At 33.1% G+C, this 20,119-nt stretch overlaps 1 protein-coding gene and 1 pseudogene across 1 annotated transcript; one reads left to right on the plus strand and one right to left on the minus strand.

Annotated features, from left to right (window-relative positions):
* The first annotated feature begins 4,350 nt into the window (after nucleotides 1-4,350).
* Nucleotides 4,351-8,217, plus strand: LOC133800277 (TOM1-like protein 3; annotated as a pseudogene).
* Nucleotides 8,218-9,560: 1,343 nt separating this feature from the next.
* Nucleotides 9,561-10,685, minus strand: LOC133800278 (protein phosphatase 2C 70-like). The gene is made up of 4 exons (XM_062238235.1): nucleotides 10,444-10,685; nucleotides 9,972-10,087; nucleotides 9,775-9,890; nucleotides 9,561-9,665 (listed from the first exon to the last, which is right to left on the minus strand). Exons 1-4 carry the CDS (start codon nucleotides 10,587-10,589, stop codon nucleotides 9,561-9,563), a joined length of 483 nt encoding a protein of 160 aa, XP_062094219.1. The 5' UTR covers nucleotides 10,590-10,685.
* Nucleotides 10,686-20,119: the final 9,434 nt, after the last annotated feature.

Genomic DNA, 20,119 nt, shown 5'->3' on the forward strand with positions numbered 1-20,119 from the left:
GGATCTAAAGGCAGTGAGAAAAATGAACTCTTTGGTGCATTATTCGTGAGCATTATTGTAATATTTGTGAGAGTTCCTCTTTGTATTCAAGAGCATAAGTATTCAAGTGATCTTGTAGTAATCTGTGTGTTTAGTTTTTAGTGGTGAGTTTATACCATGTTCATGAGTGAGTACACATTGTAATTTGAACACAGCGTTTATAGTCTTCAGGAGAAATTTTTTACAAGCCTTGCGTCAGGAGGATGCAAGCACTCGCTGGCCATTGAAGGGAGTTCAAGTGGTTGAGCGTTTAAATCAAAATCAGATTAGTGAAGAGAAGTACAACAAAGTTGCGGCAAATCTCAAGAGGGAGTCTTGTTTTGTTTAAGTCAATGTTTTTGTACTTGTGATTATTTATTAATTGGTTTTATTCTCTGGGCGTGGCCCCAAGGAGTAGGTTATCCGAAAGGGTTTCTGAACCTTGTAAAAATTCGTTGTGTTCTTTATTGTTTGCACTGTCTTTTTATTGTGTTCAGTTTCTGTCGTGACAAGTTTGGTTTCTGTCCCGACAGAACTGTAATCTGTGTAAACAGTTAATTACCATTCCGCACTTTAATTAATTCACATGGTTTAATTAATTTGGTAATTACTAAAAATGGAATTTCAATTGGTATCAGAGAGGGTCACTCATTTCTGGGTGTGATCTTGGTTTATTCCGTTTGTTGTTCTTATTCTTGCAATGTCTTTTTTCACAGAAGGAGGTTCCATAACTCGCCCCCCTTTACTCAACGATTCGAACTATCCATATTGGAAAGTTAGAATGAGAGCCTTCATCAAATCTCAAGATTAAAGGGCTTGGAGAGTTGTTTTAAGTGGTTGGACTCCTCCAGCAGAAAGCGATGATATAACTAAGGTAAAATCTGAACTTGATTGGACTGATGCTGAAGATAAACTGTCTAGTTACAACAATAAAGCATTACATGCTATTTTTAATGGTGTTGGTGAAGGTTACATTAAATTGATTTCTTCATGTGTTTCGGCCAAAGATGCTTGGCAAATTCTTCAAACTCAATTTGAAGGAACTGCTGATGTCAAGCGTTCTAGGCTTGTTATGCTCACAACAAAATTTGAAAATGAATGAAAATGAAACCTTCACTGAATTTTATGAGAAATTGTCAGATATTGCTAACGAATATTTTGCTCTTGGTGAAAAACTTGAAGAGAATGTTTTGGTTCGAAAAATTGTTAGAGTTCTCCCTGACAGGTTTCAGACAAAGCTAACTGCAATTGAAGAAGCAAAAGATCTGGACAAAATAAAAGTAGAGGAATTGATGGGTTCACTTCGAACTTTTGAACTAAACCAACAATTTAGACAAAAAGGTAAGACAGAGGAAATCAAGGAAAAATCTATTGCCTTGAAATCTTCTAAAGAAAAGAAGGAAAGTTCGGATGATGAGATGGCTCTGTTGGCAAAAAATTTCCAAAAATACATAAAGAAATTGGGAAACAAAAAGGCCATATCCAAAAACCCAAAAGGTAATTTTTCTAAACCCTTTGAGACTAATAAAAAGGGTATTTAGTGCGGGAATGTGAAGGATTTGGACACATTCAATCTGAGTGTGCAAATACCTTAAAGAAAAAGAAAGTCATGACAGCCACATGGAGTGATCAAGACTCTGAACAGAGTGATGAGGAGGAAAATAGTGTTGCCTTAACCTCTGTTCACAAAGGTATGGTTTTCTCTTCAGTTGATTACAAGGATGTGTTATGCCTTAATAATTCTGTTCAGAATAATGAGAATTCTGACATTGATTCCGATGATTCTGACTTAGATGAGGAGTCATTGAAAGAGTCTTATAAAATAATGTATAATCAATGGCTGAAAGTGTGTTCTGAGAATCGCTAATGGCTAGCAATAATAAAATATTTGTTGAAAAAATTGAAGAACTTGAGATGATTATTGCTTCCAAAAAGGATGAAATTAATTCTTTGAATAAAGAAATTGATTATTTGCAAAAATGTGTCAAAATGCTTAATCCTAGATCTGGAATATTGGATGATATTCTTTCTGTAGGAAAAAAGGTTGGTGATTACAGTGGCTTAGGATCTAATGGATCTTAGCCCTCAAGAAAAACGGTTTTTGTAAAATCTATGAATTATCCGTCTGTTGTGCCAACTAACCGTTTTGCAGGAACAAGTCACTCTGCTGAGAGCACAAAGTTTTCATTTGTTGCAATAGATCTACAACTAAAGAAAATTTCTCCAAAAAGAAACATTGAACATTTTGTACCAGTTTGTTATTTTTGTGGGATGAAAGGACACATAAGACCTAAGTGTTTTTCTTTGTTAAACTTTTTCAAAAATAATTATGTTAAACACTTTGGTAGTATGAATCAATTCTTGACCAAAAGAAATTCAAAATAAAAAACAACATGGGTCAAGAAAGTTAACTCTGTTTGCTTGGCTACTTTTACCTGTCATAAAATGCATGCATCTAGTTCATGGTACTTTGATAGTGGTTGTTCAAGACATATGACAGGTAATGCCAACATACTTACCAACTTCAAATCCTTGAAGTGTGGAGTAGTAACTTTTGGGGATGGAATGACAGAAAATATTTTAGGTAAAGGTACTCTAAACATTGAAGGGTTACCGAAACTGAAAAATGTGCTTCTTGTTGATGGGTTGAAATTACAACAATATTTAGTATATATTACATTAAAGAATAGCATATATTTAGAAGTGCTATTGTTGTTGTGGGATTAAAAACACACGGAAGACATATTTTGGCGCCATATGAATAAAACTCAGGCGCCAAAATGATTTTTTTTTTGTTAGTCTCATCTGCCAAATTCCCTAAATCTAAGTTACCCGAAAGATTTCTCTCAGCCTCCATCTCTCACTCACGAAGACTCACTCCGCCCTCACGAAGTCTCTCTCTCGTCTCATTTCTCCGCCCTCTCCGCCTCACGAAGTCTCTCTCTCATCTCCTCTCTCCGCCTCACGAAGTCTTCTCAACTCATCTCTGCCTCACGAAGACTCGCTCCAGAGTGGAGCTCTTTCTCCGCCTCACGAAGTCACGCTCCAGAGTGGAGCTTCTCTGCCTCACGCCCACTATCTCAGGTTCGTTTCTCTCATCCCTGATAATACAAATTGTTGGCTGAATGTTGTAGATTGATATGATAAAAAACCCATGGGGTTGGTCAACGTTCTGATTGTTTTGGAGTAGATTTTTTGAGCAATGGATACTTGTAATTTGTAGGGCTGAAACTAATTATTGGTTTTGGTATGATACTTCATTACATATATTGAGAGTACTTTTAAGTTAAATGCCTAAGGGGTGAGAGTTTTGACTGGTTTATGCAATGAGCTACAAGTTTGTTTCTTTTGACTGGTTTTATAATTGATGACACTTGCTGGTTGCTAATGCTTATTTGGACAGCTATATCTGATCCTTTGGGTGTTTATGTTTTTGAATGGTTGATGAGTTTATGTTTTTTCAATAATATATAATGGTCTCACAATTTATGTTTGTGAGCATGTTGTTTTCTGAGTTTCCACCCCCCTTTCCCTCTGAAGCTTCAATAATATACGGGAGAGGATACTTTAGTCTCAAATTTTAGTAAGTTGATTTGCTCCTCTCCTTTTCTTTGTCATAGCTATAGTTGATTTGATAATAAAGAATGTTGGCTGATGTGAAAAATGGAAGAACAAATGGAATTCTGTAAGTTGTTTTCCCTTTTGTCTTCGTGCAATTTGATCTTTTAAGTGTCTCAGGTTTTAGTTATCATATGTATTTTATGACCAATTCGTTGTTCCATTACTGTACCTTTTATAGATTATGTTCCCTCTTGATTTTCCCCCCTTGAAGATGGTTAGATTATCTGTAAATGTTTATTTGGACATAGAAGGGCACTGTTTACTTTTGGTTAAAGTTGTGTATTTGGTATTTTCTGTATTTAGTTTATAAATAATCTATTAGGACATATTTTGTGCGTACTCATTGCATAGGTGGTTGTATTTAAGTTTAACCATCTTTCTGTTGTTGCTGGGCGTTATCTAGTTTTTGTTTTCTTTTCATGATTTTGATATAATTTAGACACTTGTTTGGCGAGTGGGATATTTAATTTAATTGATTTCTATCAGAAATTGCAAACGCTTGATTTGTATCCCCCAATTTGGATTATTTTGTCTTAATGGTGGATTTAGTATATAGAATTTGAGAATGGTTAGACAAAAATAGTAGTGATGATCATTCATAGGTATATGTTTGCGTCTTCTGTTTTGAACTAAATTTGATGATTGAATTTGTGGGTCTTTTTTGTTTTACGGAAAGTTTGAGGACAGGAGACTTAACTGAAGGGAAGAGACATGGTTGGTAATGCTGCAGCCTGCGCCGAGAGGGCAACTAGTGACATGCTGATTGGTCCAGACTGAGCAATAAACATTGAATTATGTGATTTATTAACATGGACCCTGGGTACTTTCTATTTATCTTTTTGGTGGAACGCTTGTGTATGTCTTTTGTTGTTTTTTGTACATTTGTTGATCCTAAATTTACTTTCCAATTTTATAGCCAAATTATACTTGTATTGATTTGCAGGCAAGCAAAAGATGCCTTGAAGACACTCAAGAAGCGTCTTGGCAGTAAAAATCCGAAAATACAACTTCTGGCTCTTTTTGTTAGTATTTCTTTATACATATAAGAATATATTTATTTGTTTTTTGTACTTGTTTGACATGTGGGTTTTTCCTCATATTCATTATGATGTCATTTTAAGTCATTGTAAGTTTCTCTTATTCAAAATATAACTTAAATTTTTTATTATATGAATCAGTTGTTGCTGTTATGTTTTACTTTCAATCAAGCAACCATTGCTCAATTGTGATACAATTTTCATTGAATGTTTTGATCTAGGCTTTAGAAACTCTCAGCAAAAATTGTGGTGAGAGTGTTTTCCAGCAGATAGTTGAGCGAGCGTGATATCTTACATGAAATGGTTAAAATAGTAAAGAAGAAGGTACCCTAATTTTCTTCTGTCCTATCTATTTTTCTTGTCCTTTCATTGTGAATCTCTCCTATGCATTCCTAGTAAATCTAACTTGTCCGATGCAATTGTTTAAATTCTGCAGCCAGACTTGAATGTGAGGGAAAAGATACTAATCCTAATTGATGCATGGCAAGAAGCCTTCGAGGGACCTCAGGGGAGATATCCTCAATACTATGCAGCATATAATGAACTGAAGGTTGTTAGTTTATTAAATGTTATTTTAGCATGTTAAGCTTGATACACAATTTTCTCTTGTTAATTACTTTGTCAGCCAAGGCATTTGGGCAAAAGCTTATTTAAGTTGATTAAAGTGTAAATATCATATGATCAACCTTTTTTTTTTTGCTTTTTGCTTTATGTGAGATATGCAATAGCATGGGTTGTAGATGAATGTGAATGTTAGTTATACATGGTTATACTAGCCTACAAGGTATATATATGCTGAAGTTGAATCCCTTAGTGTTGTCCTTGATGCTTAAGTTATGATGAATGTTTTGCGTCTGTGTTTGGATGGGTTGTATTAATTCTATGTGTTCCTTTTTCTGTTTAGAGTTTTTATAGCTAATGTGCTAGGAAAGGAACCTATTTTGATTTCTTAACTCACTTTTATAATAAAGTATTCTAAGTAATCTATGTATAAATATATATCACAGGCTGCTGGAGTTGAATTTCCACCTCGAGAAGAGAGCAGTGTTCCATTCTTTACTCCACCCCAGACCCAGCCAATAATTTCTCCTGTTACTGAATACAATGATGCTGCTATTGAGGCCTCTTTACAGTATGATGCTTTAGGCCTTAGGTACTGTCTCGATGACAACTGATTTTTTTTTGTCATAAACATTTATTCAAATTCTTGGTACTTATTAGGTTTTATTTTCTTATATTAAACACAAGATAGATGCAAAATAAATTTCTAGCAAAGACTGGTTTTTTTCTTATTTATAAATTGGGATATGATTCTCCTTCCACCCATGTTTTCATGGACATGTTCAATATAATTGAATTTTTATGTGGGAGATACATCCTTTGATGCGTAATTGTACTTCAGATTTGCAACGGTCTGACTCATGTAAATGTAATTATACTAATAAAATTGAAGTCAACACCCGATCATTGAACTTGTTCAAGTAATATTCTAAGGGAAAAAATGTGGTAACCACTTAACAACCCTGCTTACAGACCTAGGTATTAGCATTTGATTAGAGTTTGTCGTGACTCTTTTTCGGTTCCCTATCTCACCTTTAAAGGACAATCACCACCAAAGTGTTACCTCATTAAATTATCATATTTTTTTCTTAGTTATTTAAATTAAGGGTGAGGAAATACCATTATATCACTACCACATCAAAAGTTGACGATTTTTTTATCTCAGTTGTAAACTTGAAAAACTTGGTTATGCATCTTGTGATCACTGCAAAATTGTTCTGTGCAATTAGCTTCCTATTCATTATCAAAGAATTCATATTGTAGCACTTTTTTTAAATTTTCTTTATGAACATAGCTTAGCTATTAGACGAATTTATGTAATGGAGAGTTTTATTGTGGGTCAAATTTATATAATTCACGACTCAAGTAAATGTCTGGGTGCATTGTACAAAAGAGAAAAAGTTAACTTTTCATTCCCCTATGAGAAGTAAATGGCTATTGCTATTTATTTCTTTCTCAATTTAGTTTTTCTGCTGCTTTTGCTGCCTCTTGTCATTGTATTTAAGAGTTTTGTTGTTCTTTTTATTTTGTGAGCTCTAGTTTCCAAGGACTCTATAGTGGGTTTGGATAGTTTCTTGGTTGTAAGAGTTGTAATTTTTTTTAATGATGACTCCTAATTAAAGGTCGAATGATGTTGATAGTTTATTAATTGGTATGTAAATTTGCTTTCATTTTAGTGGCTTCATTGGATTTCAAATTGGAAGGAACTTTATTTGCAGCAGTTTGCAAGAGGTATGTTATCTTTTATTTTTGTTAAAATATTTTGCAAATGTTAGAGGAGTTTGAATATCTTAGATATTCATCCATAGTGAAGTAGGTCCTGAGATTATTATTATTGTGTGCTGCGGTGATAACGGAAGGTTGAGAATTTGTGTCTTAGTGAAGTAGGTTCTGAGAAATTTGTGTGCTGCGGCGAGATAAGGAAGAAAACTTGTGTGTTGTTTGAATATTTTGAATTGATAATGATTGATGGTTGGTTAATAAATATGGCTGAAATGTTTTCTGATTTTCTGTTAGTTATTTGATGTATATCTAATAAACTTCAAAAACTCACAGAAATTTGAAAGTAGAATCCAAACCCATGTAGGGAAATGTATTAGAATAATTATAAAAATAGCTTCTTGCAATTCAAAAACTTGGGTAATAAAATGTAAAACATTTTTTAGTGCAAGGCCAGTTCATAAAATTTTTTAGTTTGAATATATACATCAAAAACCAAATACAAAAGAAAGAGTAACATCCCATTAACAAAAGAACTATTTATGAGAAAAGGAAAGAAAAAAAAAAACTCAATTGGAATATGATACAGGTTCTAGGAAACATGTAATTAGTAATAACCTCAAAAAGATTATACTACTCCTCTCAAGATGTATTGTAACTCACATGATATAGACAACAAAATTCTGAAACCTCAATGAAAAACATAATAACACCTTTAATATGCATATTTTTTAGGCAAACTTCCCCTTTTAACATTAGATAGATTTCTCCTCTTTACTCTACAAGAATGCTAGCCATTATGGGGAGAAAACATCTGACGCTGTTGTTTTCAGTGAAAAGAAAGAAGCAGTTGCTTTGCCACTTCATTGAACTTCCAATGGAAAAAACAATAATTTCAAACTTTTAAACATGAAAAATGCAGCAGCAAAGTGTGTCTTGATTTTGTTGTGCTGACACCAATTAGCTAACTTAGTAGTTACTAATTTGATCATTTCTGGCCAACAGAAATACAGCAGAATATTCCTAAAGAAAAGAAAGAATAGAATACAAAATTGAGTTTACAAGAACCTGTGCATTCATGTCCAAGAGAAAAGTCACTCAGTAATGATTTTAACACTAACTTATTTTTACACACCATTAAGACACAATGGCTCCAATATTTACATGTTATTAACTCTTATCGAAACCCCATGAGCACAGAAGATTAAAAAGTATCCCAAAAATCAGAATTTCCCTTAACTTTATGGGAAAAGTGGGGTAACAATGGAAAACTTAAAAACTATGTTGTTGTAGAACCTAAACTCACCCTGGTTTAATAACTTGTAGCAATATGGAAGCACAGCCACAAATGGACTGAGCTTGAGACGCTCCGAAAGCAGCTCAAATAGATATCTGACACCACAAAACAAAAACAAAAACAGAGTCAAGATCGAGCTATATATACAAAAATCATCATAACTCATACGATTCCCAATTAAATTATGCAAAACAAACAAACATTAATACTATATCAATTTTTTTTTTATTAAGAATATAATATTTATATAACTAAATAGAAAGATTAGAGAGATTCTCATAATAAATATATTTCTTCTATATAAAAAGTATACAAATAACTGAAGTTTTTAATTGTAGTTTTCCCCTGGTCAAGACAAGTCATTTTCACATGGTAGTTTAATGTTTCTGTTTGTATCCCAGGAAACTAAACTTTTTATGGTATTCCAGTTTGTTTTTCCAATAAAATCTATGAAGAGAAGAGAATAAATGTTAGTGAACTGGTATCATGGAATTTGGTTTTGAGATTGTTACCTTTGGAGTAAGATAATGAATAAGTTGCATTTTCAGCCCCATTTCGTATGGACAAATAGGAGCTTTTCTCAGTAATATTATATTTCTGTCTTATCTCTCTCTCTATATACTCATCAATGGGTTCTTACTCCTCAAACTACTACTCATCGTAAAAAAATTAACGGTGTGGCCCATTAGCTCAAACTTTAACTTGATCTTCAATACATGTGCATAACAAGTATTGAGTGCAAATGGATCAAAATGATTATGACTATAATCATCTCTGCTGATAGTGTTGTGAATCCTTAATCAAATACAATTAATCAAATAGCTTAAGAATAATCTTATAGAACTTTAGATAGAGAAAATTAAAAAACAGAGGTGAGAAGAAGAAGAGAATTTGAATGAACCTGTACAATGTAATGTCTATTTATAGACAATTATACTTAACTAACATTACTAAGAAGAGTAAAACAGTTAAGTTGTTAGTGACTGAAATGAACAGGTCAGCATAGCTGACCGAACCAATTCCTACAGATAGTATTAGTAATTTTTAGAATAACCAGATACTGCAACATGTAGCAGCTTAAACTTTTCCTATATAGTAGTTCCTAGATGTTGCAATAGATCATTTCAATTATCAAGTGTAATTGCTCTGATGCATGGGCATATGTTATTTGCAGTGCATATAAGTAGACTATTATGGATTTAATAAAAAGAAACCCATTATAATTCATATACATGTTGACCACTACAGTTGCATCACACCTTATATAGTCAGCTGCTAAAATACTAAAACCAAACTAAATCACACCTTTATAGTTCATCAGAATATTCATCCATAGAAGAGAGAATCATCTGAAAGTCAAAGTAGAGTCCAAGCCTCACTATATTTAGGCACAAAGGAAAGAAAGAGAAAAACTGATAGTCACAATAGAATTAGAAATTTATATTAGAAAATAGAATCAAAATTATGATCCAGAAACATAAACATGAAGGAAACTGTCTGTCTATAACTGTGTACAAAAACCATTATCCCTTCTAATAATACAAAGACTAGAACCAATATATAAAATGGTTCTGAACTGAACCGAGCATCTTGCTCTTTAAGAAACTTGTCTCCAAGCATCCGAGCAAGATTCAAGCCTGAAGAAGAGGCAAAAAGTGACTACTTCTTTATTTAAGATTATGGTAGTCCAAAAACAAAAAAAAATGAAGTTTAAGTACCGCATAATCGTGTTTCCCCATCTCTTAGTGGCTCTCCTCTTTCTTCCATTCTCAGTCTTTCAGTATGACTAACTACTCTATGGTCCTCCGTCATCTTAATCGGTTTCCCATTGGCACTGCTACAATTAAACATATTCAGTATAAATTATCATGCTGCTGGTATAAATTACAATGCAGGTACTTCTATAATTATATTTGGACCACATCTAATAAGTATTAAACAATAATAATTTTACAGAGATATATTTAAGGAAGACAAAAATAACATGATACGTGAAAGTAATTACTAAACTGTATTAAAACATTATAAGTTCATTGTCATGATCATGTGTGCGTTAATGTGTTTCATCAATTGCTTAAGTTTATTCTGAGTTTGTGATTTATTTGAATTTCATTGCTAGTTGGGTTGGTTCATGATATTTTAATTTTACAGAGATATATTTAAGGAAGACAAAAATAACATGATACGTACTTCATAACACATGCTGAGTCCCCCACATTTGCACATTGTGCAAAGAAATTTTCAGCACCATCAGTCCATACCAGAAGCACTGTTGCAGCACAACCCTGAGTAAAACTAGTTATATTAGCACAAACTATAGCATTATCAACATTCATCACTACACAAAATTATCAAAAAGATATCAAGTGGATATATGAATACACCATATATGTAATAATATATATTTATGTTTTTTTTATTTTCTGATTTTCCTGCTTGCTGTGCACATTTATAGGGGCGGTGACTTTCTTTTTAAATATATTTTGTACACACTAAAACAAGAGTTTCAAATAATAATAATAATACTAAAACGTATACATACATATGTATATGCTCCTAACATTGTCTTATCTTCTTCTCTGTTTTTCAAATAATAATAATAATGCAATACAGTTTTATGAGATTAGTGAATAGTAGTTTGAGTAGACAATTATTAAAAAAATTAAATTAGAGCTCGGGTTGATTGTCTAAAAATTTGGATTTGTGAAATGTTTTATTCAATATCTATGTGTCTTTGAGTGAAGCCCAATTAGTTGTGTTTCTTTTGGTTTGTGTGAATGAAGTTTATTTTTTCTTTATAGTGGCTATAGTTTAGGTATTTATTAAGATCTATTTAATATTTTATATTTTATATTTTATTAACTAAAAATACCCAACTATTGTTGAAGCCATGTGGTGCCATGGCCATTTTAATCTCTTGGGGATAAATATTCCCCTGTATTGGTTTTGTTTATAGGCTTATTTTTTTTATGTCGTGAATTTACTTATGAATCTATGAGCACCAATAATTTTTGTGTTGTAGATTGTATGGTTAACCTCATCTCTTTCTTGGCAGGTACCTCTCTATTATGATGGGATTGGGGGCATACGTTTGTCATTAAAACTTTCTGACTTTAGCCAAACACCTATAGAGGTATGGATTAGTTTGAGTTGTAGTATCAATTATAGTTGTTATTTCACTAATATCTGCATTAAAATCAAAGGCTCCAAATGCAAAATATTAGATTGGATTGGATCTGGAGAAATTGTTGCAGAAGGTTATTTTATTTCAAGTGACCCAAAGGATGAGGTTCACCATGTTCCTCTTGGGCCTAGTGCTATGAAAGTGGGGATAGATCTTGTGAGAAAGAATGATGCATTTCTGTGGAGGCCTTCAACAGTTATGTCTAATATAGAAGATGCTATAGGTAGTATAATTGCATGGCCAACTGATAAAGTTATAATTAGGTAATTAACTTTTTTTATGTACTCTTTTAGTTTACTATAACTTTAAGTTGAAGCATTAATTATTTAAATTTTGTTGTAGCTAAGCAAATGGACTCACAACAAAGACAAGTGCACAAAGGATGATGAGTTGAAGGATGGAGCAAGTTTCGTTTACTTTTGTGTATCTTGTAATGTTTCTATTTTTCATTTTTGAAGTAAAAATTGTTCAAGATTATAAAACTTTATTATGTTATGCTTTCAAACTTAAGTTAGAACTAAGATCTCATGAAGTAGATACATTCATGGTTTGAATTAGTTATTGTTTAATGTAATACTTATGGTTTATCAATCTATTGATAATTACATTTTATGATTAATTTTGAATTTTTTTTTATCAAAATACAATAATGAAAATCTTTTAATTAAAAAAAACCATATAAGTATACTTATCAAAATAAAATTTAAAATTTTATTACTATATGTTATGATTTAAAAACATATTATAAGCGTAAAAAATCATTATGGTTTATATAATATAACAAACTAAAAATGTTATCAAAATAATCAAATGTAACAGTTGAAAAGTGTTATGAAAAAAATATAAGATTAAACTTCAAATTTATAACCAAAAACTCTATCTAAATGTTATTATTTGAATATTATAACACCTAAAAATGTGTTATTGAATAGTTTAAGATAACACCGAACATAACATTCAAATACTGTTATAGAAAACACTGGACTTTTAATAACAGGGGCTATGTTAGCATTTTCAGAAGTGTTATCAATAGTCCCGGTTAGCAGTTTTTAAGTGTTATGAATACTGTTTTTTCTTGTAGTAGCTAACTTAATTAACATAAGTCAAATTTGTGACAAAGGTTTTCATGTTATTTTTTTGCATGATGAGTATAATGTTTTAAATCAAAATGGTGATATTGTTCTCAAAGGTTCTCATTCTTTGGATAATTGTTACACTCTCACACAGAAATTCACATGTCATGCATCTTCATCAAGTTTTAATATTACTGACTTGTGGCATGAAAAACTTGGTCATATAAATTTCAAAAACTTGAAAAAGATTGCTAATGCAGGTCTCATCCGTGGTATACCCAAGTTGGGTAAAGAATCCCTTGGTAAGTGTGAATCGTGTCAATTGGGAAAACAGTTGAAAATTTCTCATAAAGCATTATTTGATATTAATACTTCAAATGTGTTAGAATTATTGCATATGGATCTCATGGGTCCTATACAAATTGAAAGTATTAATGGTAAGAGATACATTTTTGTATGTGTGGATGATTTTTCTAGATTTACTTGGGTAGATTTCCTAAGAGAAAAATCAGATACGTTTGAAGCTTTTCAAACTCTATGTACAAGATTGAGAGTTGAAAAAAATTGTAACATTGGAAAGATTGTACGAATAAGGAGTGACCATGGTAAGGAGTTTGAAAATTCTGTTTATGATGAATATTGTAAATCTTTTGGAATTTTGCATGAATTTTCTGCTCCCAAAACCCCTGAACAAAATGGGGTAGTGGAACGGAAAAATCATACCTTGCAGGAAATGGCCAGAGTTATGCTTAATAGCAAAAAACTCACAAAGAAATTGTGGGCAGAAGCTATTAATACAGCTTGTTACACAATTAATCGTGTTTTTCTGCGTCCAGGTACAAACAAAACTCCTTATGAAATCTGGAAAGGTAGAAAACCCAATGTTAATTACTTTCATGTTTTTGGGTGTCTATGTTATATTCTTAGAGATCGTGAGAATCTGGGCAAATTTGATGCCAAAAGTGATATGGGAGTTTTTCTTGGTTTTTCCACCAATAGTAGGGCTTATCGTGTCTATAATACGAGAACCCAAACTATTATGGAATTAGCTAATGTGGTTGTAGATGATTTAAAAGATTTTTCTGAGTGCTCCCATGAGGAGGAAATTGACAGGCTCATTGATGTTCAACATCATAAAGAAATGGCGGATCTGACAGCACAGCCTTCGGAGGGGACAACAGCCACTGCTGACGCATCAAATGCCGATTCTGTCGAAACAACAACTGGGCAAACAGAGAAGGGAAATCCAGTTACTGTTGGAAAAATCTTATACAGGATCTTTATTTATTTTCATGTATATCTAATATTAAAAAAATTAATACGAGATAGCCTAAAATATGTTTCTAAAATTGAATTCAAAGAGAAACAAATAATATAATACTTACAGTACACGCAGCGGAATTAAGAGTCCTTCCTTCAGTTTCTCTAACTCTTGTATCCTTTCTGTCGCACAGTATTATCAAGAAACTGAATCGATCTTCTATTTTCTTCACGATCTTCCAATGTATCCTTAGAACCACCTAGACTAGTGTGGGCAATTCTCAACACATGAGATAGATATAGAGAGAAGAAGAGAAAATAACAAAGTGACTTAGAAAAGGACTTGTGTTTAGAGAGAATATAAAACTATCAGAAAATCTGACTTGTGACTTATCTGTCGTCTCTGAAATCTTCTCTCTAAGCACTCCTTTTATAGACTCAATTAGGCCATTTAATTTAATTAAAAAAATCAATAAAATAACAGCCATTTTGAAGCCCTAGGTCGAAATTATCATGGGCTATAGGCCCGTGAAATTTCCCATTTGATTATAAGCCCATTGGACTTAAAATCAAGGCCTATATTATTTTCTATTGATTTAATTAATTAAATAATTATTTAAATCCTTTATCAAATTAATTATTTATAATTTGAACCTTGATTTAAATTTATTTATTAATTTAGATACCAATTTATTTTAATTAATAAATCTGCCATAATTTCTCTTTTCTTCTCAAAATTACACAACTCTGTGAAACTATCCAAAATTGACCTGGTCAACTTTGATAATTCTAATTGATGATTAAATCAATTAATTGAGACTATCTAGATGATTTTATCCAAGGTACAATGGGGACCATGGGCCTATGAAATCAAGCTCCAACAAGTTATCATAAATCTAACAAATAAATTTACTAACTTATTAATTCCTAGTGACTCCACTATAGACTTGGAATTGCACTCTTGAATTCATAGAACGCTCTATAACAAATATAGATACGCTATTAATTATCCATTGTTACAACCATAATTGTCACTCAATCCTCTATAGACGGTCTACAATGAGATAGGACTAAAATACCGTTTTACCCCTCATTGTATTTTATCCTTAAAACACTTAGTTCCTTGTAAATGATATTTCAGTAAACTAATTTAATTACTGAAATGAGATCTCTATCATTTAACACCTTGGAACCAAACTAAAAGGAAACCATCGTTTCACTTCTTCATCAGAAGCTATAGATGTTCATATCTATGATTAACACTCCCACTCAATTATACTACCGAGTTCCCAAGATGTAAGTATGGGCTAGTCCGTAGGGTAAGTGTAATGACCCAACTACTCTAGACTTTTGGACCATTAACGAAAACTATACGTAAACACTAATCCTTAATAAAACTTACAAGTGAAAAGACCATAACTTTATTTAAGAAACTTGTAAAAATAAAAGTTAAACTTACATAAAATTCAAGTTAGGATATGGGATCCCATTGTTTTAAAATCAAAACATGACATAATTAAAAAGAGATTTACATAACAAAATGTGGAAAGATACATGTAAAAACCATAAGAAACAAAACTACATCCTCGAATCGAAACGCTCGGCTCTTGAATCCATTCCGCCTCAATACACATTCTCTAAGCTTCCAAGAACCTTCCCCGCCACTAAGACCTATTTTCCTGCACATATAAACAAAAAGGAATGAGCCTAATGCCCAGCAAGGAAAATCTAACATATAGCCATATACATAAAAATTCATAGTGCAACATAAAAAAACATACCATAACACATATATCACATACATACTATAATGGCCATTATTACTTGGGGTCCCATAGACTAAACAAGTCATATGTCCATTAGATTAGTGGGGTCCTACTAGCTAAGCAGGTCATATGCCCATAATCTATTTGGGGTCCTACTAGCTAAGCAGGTCATATGCCCATAATCTATTTGAGGCTTGTTAGTCATATGGGTCATATGCCCAAGCCTACAAACATACATATCATAACATATTTCATAACATAAAAACCATAAGATAACATATAAAACATATAGCACATAAATCCTATCCTATTTTCCTTACCAAAATAACCGGGATATGAGAACTGATTTGGGACCTTGGAACACTCCTAAAAACCATTTATAATAGGGTGAGTATATTGAAGAAAAGGGAATGAAAGGAATGGGAGGACTATACCATTGAGAAAAATACTTACCAAAAACTTATGTGCAAGTTCTTAGATTTCCTAACCAAAATAAAGAATAGGTTAGAAGACTGAGTAGAAGACTATGAGAACTTTAAAGAAAATAATACCGAAATGGACTAGAGTTTGGGATACCTTGAGTACTTCTATGATCAATCTAATCCTTGAACCGAAATGTGATTAGAACCTTACTTCCCAAGTGTTTGGTAAGCTTATAGTGATCAAGCTTATAATCCCCAACCCAAGTGTTTACACTCTCACAATAACCTAGAAACTTGCAGCCTCTGAACTTAGCTTGATGAATGAATGAAAAATGCTTGGTGCTAGGTCCTATTTATAGAGTTCTAGGAATAAAAATCTTCTTTTTGGCTTTGAATAAAAATAATAAATTTAATTGAAAATATTTGAATATCCTTCAGCCAAAGGCTTAGGAATTGTTCAAATTTTTCAGAGAGATTTAAGGATTCAAATCTTGATTTTTAAAATAATAAAAACAAATAAAATCCTAACTTCTAACTCCCTAAATCTCGTAACTCTAAACTCCCCTTCAGTAAAATCAACATATCTGAATCTTTAGAACTCATATTTAGACTTTCTTTATACCTTTAGAAAGCTCATTAAATTATCTACAACTTTTAAGAAATACTATTTTTCGAAATTCCTAATATAACTGGGTCAAAAACAGTTCGGAAGTTACAGTACCCTAAAGTTACGAAAAATCTATTTAATTATCTAAATATCAACCTAATCCACAAATAAATAAAATTGTGATAAATGTCATTCTCCTATCAGATTTTGGTTAAGACTAAGTCTTATATTTCTCTTATTTTATCATTAAAATAATAATTTCTTAATAATCATACATATGATAAGTGTTACTATCTTATTGGGTCTATCTAAACCTTATAATATAATAAATATCACCACCAATATCAGTCATATTAATCAAACCTTAGGTTAAAATTAATATTCTTAAACTATAAGTTAAACTTATAAAATCTACAAGTGTTACTATGAGTGTCCAATTAAATCCCGGTCTGAACTAAAATCCACAGTTATAAACATACTACTACTAATACTACTACTACTACTACTACTACTACTACTACTACTACTACTATCTAACTAGCTAAGTAAATTCTGGGACTCTACAGTAAGCTGGTAACGAACAAGTTAAAGAACTCAAATAATACAATAAGTTAGAATACTAACCACTCAGAATTGAGAATGAATTGACCTATGATCAACTATATGATATGATTAGAATAGATAATAACGGTATGTTTACTTATCTTATCAACTGTCAATATCGGTCCTGTCCGATGTAACAAATACATCCGATCTTATCTACTTTGCTAATGTTCTGGAAAGAACATAACATTGTAATGTGTAAGTAGATCATATCGTAGATTGACAAGTTAGGTAAATCCGGTGCACTGACTAATCTTAGGACTAACTTATTTTGAACATATAATCATATTTATATTCCACTGTGATTACGTCACTATAAATAAGATTAGCTATATGCTCGGGATTTAATAGAAGTTTATATTAAACAAAAATCATGAAAATAAAACATGTGAGCAAAGTGATTGACCAAGTCAAAAAATTATTTCTATTATTTTATTGATAATAAAATGAGATTACAAAGAATTTGGGTTTTAATTAGGGCATAAAACCCCAACAAACTCCCACTTGCACTAATTTAAACTAATGCCTTAATTCTACTAATCCCATCTCCTTGATATGCTTATCAAATGTAGCTTCTGGTAGTGTCTTTGTAAACGGATCCGCAAGATTGTCTTCAATTGCAATCTTCATAACCTTCACATCTCCCCTGGCCACATATTCTCGAATAATGTGATACTTCCTTTCTATATGCTTACTTCTCTTGTGACTTCGAGGTTCTTTTGAGTTGGCTATCGCTCCTGTATTGTCACAAAACAACACAATCGGTTTATCCATTTCCGGAATAACTCCAAGATCCGAATAGAACTTCTTTAGCCAGACTATTTCCTTAGCTGCTTCTGACGCGGCTATGTACTCAGCCTCCATGGTGGAATCTGAGATTGCAGACTGCTTTACGCTTCTCCAAATCACAGCTCCACCCCCAAGAGTAAACACCATTCCAGAAGTGGACTTTCTGTCATCGACATCAGTCTGAAAATCTGAATCGATGTAGCCTGCAGGGTTCAGAACACCACCCTTGTAGACTAACATATAATCCCTAGTCCGTCTCAAATACTTCAGGATATGCTTAACTGCTATCCAATGTTCCGGTCCTGGGTTTGACTGATACCTGCTCACTACTCCCACTGCATAACAGATATCTGGTCTAGTACACAACATGGCATACATCAGACTTCCAACTGTAGATGCGTAAGGAACTTTTCTCATTGCATCTTCCTCTTCAGGAGTTTGGGGAGACTGCTTCTTTGAAAGATGAATTCCATGGCGGGATGGTAGACGCCCTTTCTTGGAATTTGTCATTGAGAAACGTTCAAGCACTTTATCAATGTAAGCTGCTTGAGATGGAGCTAAAAGTTTGTTCTTTCTATCCCTGATGATCTGGATACCTAGAACATAAATTGCTTCACCCAAATCCTTCATCTGGAATTGAGTGCTCATCCAATTCTTCACATCTGATAATTTCTTAACATTGTTTCCAATGAGTAAGATATCATCTACATAAAGAATCAGGAATACCACTATTTGATTTGCCTTCAGTTGGTAAACGCTGGGCTCATCAATATTTTGTTCAAAGCCATAGGTTTTGATTATTTCATCAAACATAAGATTCCAGGAGCGAGAAGCTTGCTTAAGTCCATAGATGGACCTATTCAACTTGCAAACTTTTCCTTCTTGTCCAGATACTCTAAATCCTTCTAGCTAATCCATATAAATGACTTCGTCAAGCTTTCCATTAAGAAAAGCTGTCTTGACGTCCATTTGCCAGATCTCATAGTCGAGAGCGGCTGCTATGGATAGGAGGATGCGAATGGATTTGAGCATGGCTACCGGACTAAAAGTTTCCTCATAGTCCACGCCTTCTCTTTGGGTATAACCCTTTGCCACTAATCGAGCTTTATAAGTCTCGATATTTCCATCAACACCTCGTTTCTTCTTGTAGATCCACTTGCACCCAATGGCCCTAAAGTCACTAGGTGCTTCCACAAGATCCCAGACGGAATTTGAGTACATAGACTCCATTTCCTGTTTCATGGCTTCGAGCCATAGTTCCTTTTCAGGGCTAGCCATTGCCTGTTTGAAAGACAACGGATCACCATCACTAGTGTCACCAACAACCATATTGGTTTCACCATCCAAACCATAGTGAACTGGGTTTCTAGAAACCCTCCCACTACGACGAGTCTCTGTGACTGTTTGCTCAGGAACAATGGTACTTTCTTCATTTAAATCGACTTGCGTCGGTTGTACATGAAGAGTGGGAATTTCATCATCAACTCGCGTTGATGACGATGGAACATTGGTTGGAGTCAATTCTTTAACCATCTCCTCTAAAACTACTTTACTGCGAGGTTTAAAGTTTTGGACATAGTCATTTTCCAGAAAAGTAGCATTTGAAGAAGTAAACACTTTCTTTTCTGAATGACTATATAAAAGTCCACCTCGAGTACCTTTAGGATAGCCAACAAATATGCAAACTTCAGTTCGCGGTTCTAGCTTTCCCTCCTTTTTCCTCAGGACGTGAGCGGGACACCCCAGATTCTATAATGGCGTAAACTAGATTCACGACCATTCCAGCGTTCTAAAGGTGTTTTGGGGATTGATTTTGACGGCAGGAAATTGAGAATGTCATTTGCGGTTTCAATTGCATGTCCCTAGAACGAAGTTGGTAGAGTTGAGTAACTAAGCATGCATCTAACCATTTCCAATAAAGTTCTGTTTCGGTGTTCCACTACACCATTTTGTTGCGGAGTACCTGGGGCAGTAAGTTGTGATAAAATCCCAAGTTCAGTTAAATGATCTTGGAACTGCATATCCAAATATTCTCCACCCCTATCAGATCACAAAATCTTTAACCTTTTACCTAATTGGTTCTGAGCCATTGCTAGGAATTCCTGAAACTTTGAAAATGTTTCTGATTTCCTATGCATTAGGTAAAGACATGAGTATCTAGA

This window comes from Humulus lupulus, chromosome 9, assembly GCF_963169125.1.
Source record: "Humulus lupulus chromosome 9, drHumLupu1.1, whole genome shotgun sequence".
NCBI lineage: Eukaryota > Viridiplantae > Streptophyta > Magnoliopsida > Rosales > Cannabaceae > Humulus > Humulus lupulus.

What these genes read in the sequence shown, in the direction of transcription:
- LOC133800278 (XM_062238235.1), bottom strand. Translation starts at nt 10,589, where the DNA reads ATGAATGTTGATAATGCTATAGTTTGTGCTAATATAACTAGTTTTACT. An exon ending in GACTCAGCATGTGTTATGAA is followed by an intron (nt 10,088 to 10,443) that starts GTACGTATCATG and finishes TAATTGTAGCAG; the next exon opens with TGCCAATGGGAAACCGATTA. An exon ending in TATTATTAGAAGGGATAATG is followed by an intron (nt 9,666 to 9,774) that starts GTTTTTGTACAC and finishes TGTGACTATCAG; the next exon opens with TTTTTCTCTTTCTTTCCTTT.